The sequence below is a fragment of the Balaenoptera ricei genome, chromosome 6 (genome assembly GCF_028023285.1).
Source record: "Balaenoptera ricei isolate mBalRic1 chromosome 6, mBalRic1.hap2, whole genome shotgun sequence".
NCBI lineage: Eukaryota > Metazoa > Chordata > Mammalia > Artiodactyla > Balaenopteridae > Balaenoptera > Balaenoptera ricei.
In genome coordinates this window covers 42,743,685-42,756,210 of record NC_082644.1, presented here as the reverse complement: position 1 = coordinate 42,756,210, position 12,526 = coordinate 42,743,685, and the positions used below count along the sequence as shown (strand labels likewise).

At 43.3% G+C, this 12,526-nt stretch overlaps 1 protein-coding gene across 1 annotated transcript; it reads left to right on the top strand.

Annotated features, from left to right (window-relative positions):
• The first annotated feature begins 2,103 nt into the window (after positions 1 to 2,103).
• TMEM215 (transmembrane protein 215) lies at positions 2,104 to 2,811 on the top strand. Its single transcript, XM_059926354.1, has one exon. The coding sequence runs from the start codon at positions 2,104 to 2,106 to the stop codon at positions 2,809 to 2,811; it is 708 nt and encodes a 235-aa protein (XP_059782337.1).
• Positions 2,812 to 12,526: the final 9,715 nt, after the last annotated feature.

Sequence of the window (12,526 nt, the reverse complement as noted above, 5' to 3'; positions counted from 1 at the left end):
TGAACTGTCCTCCTGCTTCCACATCTACCCTTTCCAACCTGTTCTCTAACCTACTGTCACCATCTGTCAAACATGGAATACTTTTATGTTGATCCCTGATTAAAACAACACCAAGACGATTCTTCACTGCTTAGTGGATAAAGTCAAAGGTCCTTAGCCCCACAGACAGGCTCTTTATGATTTGGCTCGTGCCTTGCATTGATTATCACATACTATGAAAGTACATATTTCATCCATTTTGTGAACCAGGACCGTGTACCAAGCATTGCACTTGAACTTTACATTTATTTAGTCCTCAGTATGTTTGTTCCTTCACATATTTGATAGCAATATTCGCATTTTACAGATGGGTCAACTGATTCTCAGAGAGGTTAAGTCACTTGCCCAAGAACACATGGCTAGTTTAAGTGGGGAAGGCCTGGATGTCAAAATTCTTTCCACCAAGGCAGGGCCTTGACATGAAAGAATGTACCATTCCCTCCCCCTTCCACCCCTGCCCCTCCACGTCTGGTTCCTCAATATTCCCCATCTACCCTAAATGAGCAGTCTTGTTGAAGAACCCAGCCAAAGCCAGTCTTGCCCCTGGGGCCAGAGGAATCCAGCCCCTGCTGCGGTGGGGAGGAGACAGGTTCTCCACACCAGTGTCAGCAAAGGATAGAATCGCCCAAAGCTGGAGCTGCTTCGCGGGCTGGGCGGCCTGATCCTCCCAGTCAAGGCCCCTCCTTCTCCTTGTTACCTGGGTGTCGGGTGCGGGGATGGGGAGCCGGGGCTGGAGAGCCTTTATCCTTTGACCCAGCCGGCGTGGCTGGCACCACGGCCGTGTCGGAGTAGGATCCGGGCTCCAAGGCCACCCCCTCCAGGATCCAGAGCTGTAAGACCAGGGAGAAGGACTCTGGTGATTCCCCCAAGGCTCGAGCAAGACCCGGCTGAACACTAACTCAGCCTGGGCGCTGGTCCCGTGCAATGGAGCCCGCTTCGCTGCTAGAGCGCTTTTGCGCGCCACTGCCGCCCAGCGCGTGAACCCAGAGAGGTTGCGGGCAGGAGGACCCAGGAGGAGTGCAGCCCTCCGAGCCCTGAGAGCCTCGACGTTCTGAGACGGGCGGTAGGGGAATCTCTGGGAGCTGCTATAGGTCGGATCGGGTCACCCAGATCTGTAACTGGAGAAGGATCTAGGTTCCCGAGGGACATCTCCAGCTGGCACCTCTGGGCCTCGGACCGCGGACTCGGAGCCCAGGCTGTCCTGTGGGCAAACCGGCCCGAGTTCCAGTCTCCGGCACGCGGCAGCCTCGCACCACGGACCCTCCCGGGCACGGAGCATGTCCAGCCGCCTTACTCAGCTCTCACGGGCAGCGGCGGGACGAACTCTGGTCCCGACTGGACCCTGGGCAGCCTCTCCCCTGGGTTTAGCCCCCTCGCGCCCCCGCGCGTCCTTCTTTGTTTCTGAGCTTGCTCTGAAAGTGATGTAACGAGGCCAGACTCGCGCGCCGCTTTCCCTCTTTCCCAGACTAAGTCCTTCCTCCCTCCAGCACCCCGCGCTCTGCGCGCAGAGCTGGGTGCTGGCCTGCGCCGCCGCTCAGCTCCCAAAGCCCTGGAGACCGACGGGCACTGCTGGGAAAGACAGGCTCCCACGTCCCACCTCCTGGATGCAGAGTCAGTTGGAAAACCAGGCTTTCCTCCCAGAAACAAGGGAGAGAGCCGAGGAAACAGCTGCTGTGGAGGTTTCTAAGGAGACTCAAACTGGTTTTTTCCCCTGCTCCCGGGAGACGGCAGGAAACCTCAGGTACCGCGGTGACCCCAGTCTGGATGACTATATGAGAGAGAGGCAGGGGTTGCAATAGTAAGAAGGAGATAGATAAACAGAGAAAGAGAGAGAGCAACAGAAATAGAGGGAGAAACAGACAGAGACAGAGACCAAGACTGACAGACAGTAGAGTGTCAGACACAAAGAGTAAGAGAGATAGTTGGTGGGTGGGAAATGGACTTGGGTGCTTTTTGTTTTGTTTTGTTTTGTTTTGTTTTTAACCCAGTGCGTTTTCCTCTGACAGTAGGGAGGAACATTGCTCCCTGGCTAGCAGGCAGTCCCCAACCTGGATGGAGTGAAAGATGCGGCCTGATGACATTAACCCGAGGACTGGGCTGGTTGTGGCCCTGGTGAGTGTCTTCCTGGTCTTTGGCTTCATGTTCACTGTCTCTGGGATGAAAGGAGAGACTCTGGGAAACATCCCCCTCCTGGCCATAGGGCCAGCCATCTGCCTCCCAGGCATCGCAGCCATTGCCCTGGCCAGGAAAACTGAGGGGTGCACCAAATGGCCCGAGAATGAGCTGCTATGGGTCCGCAAGTTGCCCTGCTTCCGGAAACCCAAGGACAAGGAGGTGGTGGAACTGCTGAGGACCCCTTCAGACCTGGAGTCGGGCAAGGGGAGCTCAGATGAGCTGGCGAAGAAGGTGGGCCTCAGGGGGAAGCCCCCCCTCCAAGGGCAGGACGAGGTGCCTATGACCAGCTCCATCACCACCCCCACACCCACGGAGGAAGGAGAATGCCAGAGCCGGGTCCAGAGCGGGCATCGGGAGGAGCCATGCAGATACCTGGATGGCTACTGTCCCTCAGGCAGTTCCCTCACCTACAATGCCTTGGATGCCAAGTGCTCAGCCTGGGACAGGTCTGAGTGCCCTGAGCCCGAGGACAGCATCTTCTTTGTGCCCCAGGACAGTATCATCGTTTGCTCCTACAAGCTGAACAGCCCCTATGACAGATACTGTTGTTACATCAATCAGAGCCAAGGCAGATGGGACCATGAAACGATAGTCTAAGCTTTGCATACAAGGGTTGCTGTGTTGAAAGCAATATGACCATACTCAGCTCTCAATGGAAGGAAACTGCCCTGCTCCAACAGCCTTCACACTGTTAGAAACTGACCTGGTATGTGATGGGTGTGCAAGCCTCCGGTGCCTGAGAGCCATGTAAATAGGCATGTTGGGGACACATTTTAGGGAAGGATGATGAAGGTTAAGGACACTTGAAGAGGCAGTGGGTAGGAAAGGAAGCAGTTCCAATTGCTTTTAAACAATTTAAACCATGTTGGATGTTTTGTAAAATAACCCAGAAAGTGCTACCGAGTACCTGCTGAAAGCAAGATAAATCTAGAGTGGGCTGCAGATACCAGGCATGAAATGATACGTGGACTATTCATAGGGAAACTGAGCTGCTTTCGGTCTAAAGAAATTGAATGAAAAAACAATTCAATGCTTCATTGTATGAAATGATTTTTGTCTGGTGAAGCTTTTCACACTTAGTATTTGCTGAAAGAAAAAAAAATTAAGATAGAATAGCTACAAACCTCCTAAGGTGCAATGGCTACTGGAGAAAGGGGAGTTAAAGACAGCTGAATTATGTAATTGAGTTTTATGGTATTATCTTCAGACAAGACCAGGAATTTTAAGTAAAGCAAAATAAGTGTGACCAGTTGTGTGAAAAACTAACATTTTTAGATGGTTATGTTACTTCTGAAACTCTTCATTTAATTTGACTTACAGGGTCTTTATCTGAAGTTTTTTTAGCATTTACTCATTCAAGTATAGTTTCCTCATCAGGTGCAATATGACTTGATGTAATATTTTCATAGATTAGAATTTGTTTTCATCAAGTCAAAATGGATTTTAGATATATATACAAGTGTCTTTAACGTTTCTGGGAGATGTTATTACTATTCCTATATGCCTTTTAAAATTTGAAGACTGTGACATCAATACCATTAGTCTTGAACTTTATGCAGAATTTACATGAAATGCAATGGTTAAATTTCTGAAAATGTCATTATTTGTACACTTGTTCAACACTCCCAAAGCCTGTAAATGCCAATGAAACAAGAGTTACTCCACTAGATTTAACTAAAGCCCAGTTTTTATTATGTTCACCTGATCAGTGAACATTACATGACAAAGGTCTGTTTTATTTAATTTTTTGCTGCTAAGAAAAAAAAATCACAATGGGATCCTAAAATGTATTTCCTATTTCATTTGCTCACTGGCAATCAACTAAAATACCATTTGATCCCTGTTGAAGAGAAAAATTATATATAGAAATGGTGGTATATTTCATTTTGAAGATCAGGATAACTTTGCATCCTTCAAAGAATGATTTATTTTTAATGATTGTATAGTTTCAGCCACTTTCTCCCGAAAGGGGAATTGAGGACAAAAATTTTGGGCATACCTCTTTTGCGTATTTCAGATCCAACTCTGCAATTCTTTAAGTGTGGCATTTATTCTGTCTTAAGAGTTGTGCCCTTAAAAATCACAATTTTCTAATCAAATTCAACATCAAAATTGTAATTTATTTTAGTATGACTTAAATGTTGGAAAATGAGATGTGTGATCCTGAGCAAATTTTACCTTCTTGCACCTCAGTCCCTGAAATGGGAAAAGTGGGACTGACTGACACCAGATTATTTCTATCATTCATTCCCAGTTTGAATATTCTATGGCATTATGTCAAAGGCACTTTATATTTTGCCAGGAAATGAATTACAGCAAAATGCATGCCAAGGTTATGCAATTCATAATAACAATTATGCAACATGGATTGAATTCTTGTTGCTATTCAAAAGAATTTTGTAGATGTATGAAAGCAGATTTGTTTTATTACCAAATATTATTTATTCAACAAAATATACTTCTGGGAATAAAATGAAGATGTTAAGGGCAAAATATTTTTAAGAAGAAAATTTTCAATATTGGTATACCCCAAATAATCAAATACATACCCTTGTACTAAATGTAATTTACTTTGGATTTGGAATGGAGGGAAAATAGTTTCCTAAAATCACAATACCTCTTAATAATTCTACTGCATTTTGAAATATGGAAATCATGTTTCTACGAAGGTAAAAATTATTGGATAACTCTTAGGAATAAAAATCTTCTCTAATTTGTCACTTGTGGACATCTTTAGAGGTGAGGAGATAGCAAGACATCAGAGAGAGATGTTCACGCAGACTCAGCAAATTCTACACAGGGTCTGAAAAGAGATGGTTGTAGTGTCAGGTATGGTTTGGGGTTTGGAAAAGTTACTTTCTGATCTCTTCAGTTCAAACTCCTTGATACCATACACACACACACTCCAATTTCCAAATCCAAAGTCAACTACTAGTTTAGAGAGATAAGGTATTTTATCACATTTTCAAGTCCTATTTCAGAAGAAACTTTAAGTTTCTTTTTCCATCTACCTACTTAAGAGCCTTAAAGTATCTAAGTATGCATTTGAGGGAATTTTCTGCAGTGCTAACAAAATGGTGTGCAAGTGCTGAGCTGGGAGGCTTAACTTTGACTAGAAAGAATAAACTGTGTGATTGTGTGTGTGAATTCTTCTTAACATTTTATATTAAGCCACCCCCACCTAACACGAAGCAAGGTAGCCTAGTGCCCCACATCAACACTTGTTAAGTGCTATTCAGGGTAAAACTGTTATTCTTTTGAACAGAGGTGGAAGAGAGGAGAAAGGGGTCTGAGCCCTTTAGAGGAAAGCAGAGCAGGCAGTTCATTCCAATCAACAGTGTTAGCAAATGGTTAACATGAACGGAACCGACATGAGTATTGTTCCTGGTATCCTTTAAGAGCATTCAGACAGATATAAATTTAACTCAGTATTGGTTATTTTTTTATTTTCTGTTAATCCAAATAGTCATTTCAACTTGATTTTAAATAGGCATTTTATTTTTGAAGTCTTCTCTACTGAATTTCTCTTGCTCTATATTCCTATTTATATTGTACACGGTATTCTTTTTCCAAACTATTTCTTGATTCCAAAGTGTGAATGTAGCCAAGATAGCTAAGCTGGAGCTTATTTAAACAACTGTTTCGAAATTTAGTTTCCACTGCAATCATGGCAAACGAAATCCAGATACAGTCAAGTTCAGGCTCTCTTCCAAGCCCTACTAACCAGCTCCTTTGAGAATGTTTTCAATAGTATGGATCTTAATAGCCATGGGGCTGGCAAATGTAGAGAAGGAAGATTCATTCTTTGAAATATTTTTCCCTTTTGTTATCTCAAACCTCTACTTATTTATTAATATCTCCTTCCTGTATCTACAGCATCATTTATTTGGTGAATTTGCTGCTTTACTAGTATTTTATAACATTAAAGAAAATGTTTTTGAAAATCCACAGTCCCACTATCCTAACAGAACTACTATATTTCCACTTTAGTATTGATATACCTTCCAGGCCTCCCCCACCTTACATATTATAAACGTGCTTTTTTTCTTTTCTCTTTTAGTTATATCCTAAATACGTTTTCATGTTTCTATGCAGTGTTCCTAATTATCACTTAACAATTGTGTAATATGCCATTTTAGTGAAGTACCATAATTTATCATGCTGTTCCTTACTGTTAGCCAAATATCGAGTGTTATAGATGGTTTCGTTGTTTTTTCTTTTTTCTATTGTTGGTAACACAGCTACACTATTTGTCATTTGCTCATAGAGGTGAAAATTTACATTTGAAAAGCTCTCTCCTTATAGGTGAGAGTGAGGAGGCAGAAATGTGTAAATGGATCAAATGCTCAAATTGTTGGTTTTTTCTTCACTCAGATAGATGCAAGACATAGGCTAAGAAACAAAATGATGCTTCTTCAAAAGGTCCCACATCAGGACCAAAGCCAGTATTTTTAAGAGTGAGATGAGACAGAGCCAGTATTTTTAAGAGTGAGATGAGACAGAGCCAGTATTTTTAAGAGTAAGATGAGACATTTCCCCAGTTAAGATACTACTCGTGTGTAACTCAAACTCAGATTACAGTGGTGTCAATCTTCAAGAGCATAATGTTGAATAAGCAAAATGAAAAACAGATGTAGACGTAGACAATAATAATTACTTCATAATATTTTGAAAGCATTTTCTTAAAGTATCTCATCATATATTTTATAATATATTTAATATGTATGTATATTGTTACCTATTAGTGACTTTCAAATGAACTGAATTTCAGGAATTCAATAGACTCTATCCATGAGTTTTCTATGTTTCAGTTCCTCACTGGAAAAATTAAACTGAAGTTGGAGATGTGGATAAATGCTTGGTTCATCCAAATATCTCAATAAAGGATTGAATTCCATTTAGCCTCTTGTCCAGATAACGTAAAATCATGTAAACATCACTGAGCTAGAGATCATGTCTTTGATTTCTTACCGCCTGCAGGGTCCCTCACTGCATGGACACCCCACAACAAAAGAAGTTTATGCATGATGCTGTCCAGATACTCACACAAATAGCTGGGCACTGATATTAGATCTCCATGGTCTTTGGCAAGTTATCCTTGGGCCTGACCCTGGTTAGAGATCCTTTATTTTTCCCTTTATTCCTCCTCCTGACCCCATGATAGAGCCTGCAGACTTGGTATCCTCGATGACAGAACGAGGCTTAGTGTGCTTTATCCAAAATAAGGTACAGAGTTACAGAAGGACATAAATCTATTAAAACATCTCTTGCGCTGCTCTTTGACAAATCTATCCTTAGAAAGTTAAACATAACAAATATTTTGCAATTGATCACTTTCTTATTTTTCATGGTAATGAACTATTGAATGTGAGACAACTCTAGTCTGAGACAAGACCACATCTGTTTAGAAGAATTAAGCTTTTGAAAAATTACCTGCCTGTAATTCAACATGAAAAGTATGGACAACTACTTCATTGTAAGTGATTAGACCAACTCACAAAGGCCCACCTGGCCCTGTGCTCTTCCATCCTAACCTCCCAGCCTCCACAGCAGATCTCTTTGGCTGTTCCCTGACTCTGCCCTGTAGCTGACCACCCTGAGCCTTCGCCCCAACAATCTTCTCTGCCTCAGATGCCCACCCTGTCTTGGCCCCTCTGCTGCTTAATGCCCTAACATCCTTCAAGGGGCAGCTGCCACATCTTCCACAATCCTTCAGATTTTCCCACTCAGAACTAACACTTCTATTATTCTCTGGTCTGACAACATCTCCACCATTTATCATTGTGCATGTTAGTTGAGTATGTATTTGTCTCTCCAACTACAGTGTAAGCTTTTTGAGGGCAGGAGCCACATTTTACTCATCTTTCCACTCCACTCCCCCCACCCCGGGGCACATACACACTCTGCCTTGCTCAGTGAAAACTCTCAATTGCAACATTTGGGTCACTCTCAAAGCCTACTTCCCCTTTCTAGCAGGAAAAAAGAAACAACTCTACCTTGTTGATTTGAATTAAATCAAATTGAATATAGTCAGCAACAATGTGGGTTAAAATAAGCTTCTGTGGGTTGGGACCCTAACTTTTATTTAGCATATTGTTTCTCTGGGGAAACCACACCTTACATAACAAGGAGGAGAAAGAGATAAACCTTTCTGGAACAGCTTCTCCTCCGTCCATGGCTGACCTGACTCTTCACTGCCTGCCTTCTTCTGTGAGTCATGGGCCGTACTGCACATGTGACAAGAACCGGTGGTCCCAAGACCACTTGACAACTGAGTTTTTGAATTCCTGACCAGAAAGAAGGTGAATCAATGTACTTGGGGTAATCCTGTAAGTAGGTCAACAAAAAATAATTCCAGCTTTGACTATTGTCTCGCTATTATGCTTCCATCCAATAATTCTTAACAGGACCTTCAAGGCCACCTGGGTATTCTCTTGGTCAGTCTCAGGGTGCCAAGTTGCAGACCCTCACCCCACCTCTTCTGAAGCTTCCATTCTTTGTAAAGGCTGTGAGATGCTCAGAGACTGTGGTTGGTGGTTTAGAGAAGCCCTGGCTTATTCTGGAGCAAGATGATCACATTGTTCAGCAATTCCCCTGAGCAGTATTTGAGACCAGTCTTAATAACTTCTGACCCACACAATTTGTCCTGTGAATTTCCCAAATTATCTGACTAGCTAAAAGTGGGATTTAATTTGAGATACTCTTTTTCTTGACCACGCGAACATCAGGTCTCCTTTAACAACGGCAAGAAGGACCTCCTTTGAATATGAGTGGGGAAGGGGGCAGCAAAGGGAGAGCATGGCTATGGAATTGTCAGCACAGGGAGAAGGGCCAACAGTCCCTGATTAAGCCCATCACTGCTGAGGCATACACCCCCTCCATCCCTTGACATCACCACTTCTCATCTCTAACAGTCATAAATACTAGAAAATGTACTAGAGGATACACCAAACAGAAATGTTTTAAAAACAAAAAGAGTAAAAGGAAAAGGTGAGCAAATTTGGATACATTTTTTAAATGGCTAAGAAAAGAAATACACTTAAGAGTGTATTCCAATAAGGGCCAAATTTAGCTAAAAATATCCTGCTGGGCTGAGTTAAAAGGAATATAAAATAGTATCCAATAAATAAGAACAAATTAGTTTAAAAATTACCCAATAATAGACAAACAAGTATAATAAAAACTAGGAAGTTAAAGGAGCATCAAGTGAATGCTATTAGCCAAAGTATTAGAAATGTAAAGATAGTAAAATTAAATAATTTTAAATTTGTAAATTCAGCCAACATGTCCCACTGAAAGAAGAATGGGATTTCAGATGCGAGCAGTTATACCAAGGCCAGGACTAAGAGCCCAACAACATGTGCTCAGCTGAGGCAAAGACAGGCAAGGAACAGGGCTGGGCTCACTTCTCCTCCCAGATAGGACTTCCCCAAAGCAGGCTCTCATCCTTCAGGTGGCAAAAATATACAGCCCAGAACTGCCACTCCCACAACAAGCCTGAGGTCCCTCCAAAGCTCACCTCTCACTCTCCAAGCATTAGAATAGAGACCAGCAGCAAACACATTTAGGGGCAATGGGCAACATGGCCCTATGGAGGTCCTAGCTCTTGTCAGCCTTGCCTGGTCTCTGTCCTCCCCATCTCCCCCTTCCACAAGCCAGCCCAGCATCCATTCCTTCACTCAACAAGTCCTGGTTAAGGGGTGGGTATGAGTCGGGCTCTGTGCTGGGCCTGGGATGCAGCAGTGAACAGAACAGACCAAGCTCCTATCTTCATGACAGTCTCGGCCTAGCAAGAGGAGGCTGGTGAGCAAAGTGATGGTGTCAAGGGCTGAGATAAGGTTGTTACAGCAGCACTTGGCAGGCACACCTAACCCTCACCTTGTTGGGGGAAGGTAGTGAGCAAGAAAGATGTCTACAATGATCCTACATCCCATTCCAATGTGTATGTGTGTGTGACAGGGTCCTCATATATCCAAGCAATTCTCCAGTATCAGCTGGGTGTCCTAAAACTCAACTCAATTCTGACAGTATCTACCCAGAGACAGCATCAGATCCCACAGGTTAAGGGCTCAGTCCTACAAGACTGCCCCTGCTTCCACTTCAGATGTCAGAAACCAGCCCAGGTTGTCACTTGTCCTTCTGATCAAGCTGCTACAGATTGGAGGTTCCAAGGACCCCCTCTTGGGTTCAATTAATTTGCTAGAGAGGCTCACAGAATTCAGAGAATCATTTTACTTAGTAGATCACTGGTTTATTATAAGAGGATATTACTCAGGAACAGTCAGATGGAAGAGATGCATAAGGCAAAGTACGGGGAAAGGATGTGGAGCTTCTATGATCTCTCAGAGAGTACCGCTCTCCCAAACCTCCACATGTTCACCAACCTGGAAGCTCTCCAAATCCCATCCTTTTGGGTTTTTATGGAGGCTTCATCACTTAGGCATGATTAATTAAATTATTGGCCATTGGTGATTGAACTCAACCTCCAGCCCCTCTCCCTCTCCCCTCCCCAGAGGTCAGAGGGGTGGGACTGAAAGTTCTAACCCTCCAATCACATGATTGGCTCCCCTGGCAACCAGCCACCATCCTTAGGTGACCTAGGAGCTTTCCAAAAGTCACCTCATTAACTTAATGAAAGACATCTTTATGGTGCTCACTTAGGAAATTCCAAGGGTTTTAGGAGCTCTGTGACAGAAATCACAATATCACAGATCATAGAGGGAAAATGTCTGACATGAGACCTGAAGAATGAGTAGGAGGTAGCTGACTAAAGGAAAGAGGGAAAGAGTGTTCTGAGCCAAGAAAACAGTACATATGAAGACCAAGAGGGGACAAAGAGAATGATACACGTTTGTTTGGAGAAATGCAAAGGATCACCAGATGGCTGGAGAGGGGGCCAGGTGGGGAAGGACAGGTCATGGGTTGAGACTCTCCTCCCCTACATTAAGGCTTTGCTGGCTCCAGAGACCCCCATGCTGGGCTGTCAGAGATGGAAGAAAGCTTAGAGATAATCCATCGGCTTCTTATTTCACAGAGAAAGAATCCCTGGCCAGCCTGCTTGTCTCCAGCACAACATAAGGAAGGAAGATTAGACTCACCTTGACTAGAGCTTACAGGTTTAACTGAATTCTACTGTAAGAAGAATTAATTCAACAAGCAACTGTTTGGTTTGGTTGCTATTAAAGGGTGAGGTTCCTTTCCACTCGGGGACAAATAACTAATGAGAGTAAGCAGTCCCCCTTTCCAAACTGTTGTTTTGCTGTTGCATGGACTAAAATAACTTGGCGCTCTTAAACAAAAATATCTGATATAAACCCAGCTTCTAAAATCACCATCTCTGTGATACTTACTATGATTATAGACAGATTGATACATGGGAAAATTTTTTCCATCGTGGTCAAGCCAAAAATAATCATGATGTTAACCAGATTTACATCTCTATGATCAAAATTTTCTCTGCCTCCAAATGTCCCTAATTTTCACCTTACTTCATCTGCCTGGAACTCAGGTCCTTTGTACCTCCCAGCACAGATACATCTATCATTGTCAACGAGTGTCCCATCGAATGTTAGTTCCTTGAGAGGTGAATATATGTTACAGAATAAAAGGTTTTGATAGTCAGATAGTTTGGGAATTGCTGGGTTAAACCAAGATAAACATATTTTTTTACTGTCTGTATCCCTAACACTCAGAATAGGACCTAGTCCAGAGTGGGCACTAAATCAGTACTTGTTGAATGAGTGAACGTAGGATTCCATAAAGCCATTTACTCACGTGCTCTGTGACATCCAAGAAGGGGACTCAGTATGCAGCATTCCCCTGTGGCTTCCCTCGGGACTAGCATTCAGTGAAACATACTTTGTGAAATCTTGCCCTAATTCCTAAATCTTGAAGCACTAATCCTGACTAAGAAGCCAAATTTTCAGAAATCAGAAAGAATGAAGGGTCAAAGGAAAGAGGGGGAAGTTACATAACCCCCAGAATTACCCTCATTTTCTTGGCCCTTGCCCTTTACCCATGAGCAGTCTCCCCAATAAACTGTGCTTCCCTCCACAGGGAGAATTTGGGTAATCAGGGCAAAGATGTATCTGCCAGACATATTTTACCTCCAGATGTTAACTTTCCAGGTCCCCAGGTTTGCCCAACGAGGGTTGCCAGGTCCTGCCTTCAGCTCCAAAATTGAATTGGTCCTAGATACCAGAAACTGGTGAGGAGTTTTGATAAGAGTTCTAAGAAGCTTTATGATGCAGAAGTAGTGTTACAGAACCAGCAACCCATGGGAAATTGTAATCCCAGCCTTCCCTATTCCCAC

Excerpts from the sequence above, each read along its gene's own strand:
- TMEM215 (XM_059926354.1), top strand. The coding sequence starts at position 2,104 with ATGCGGCCTGATGACATTAACCCGAGGACTGGGCTGGTTGTGGCCCTG.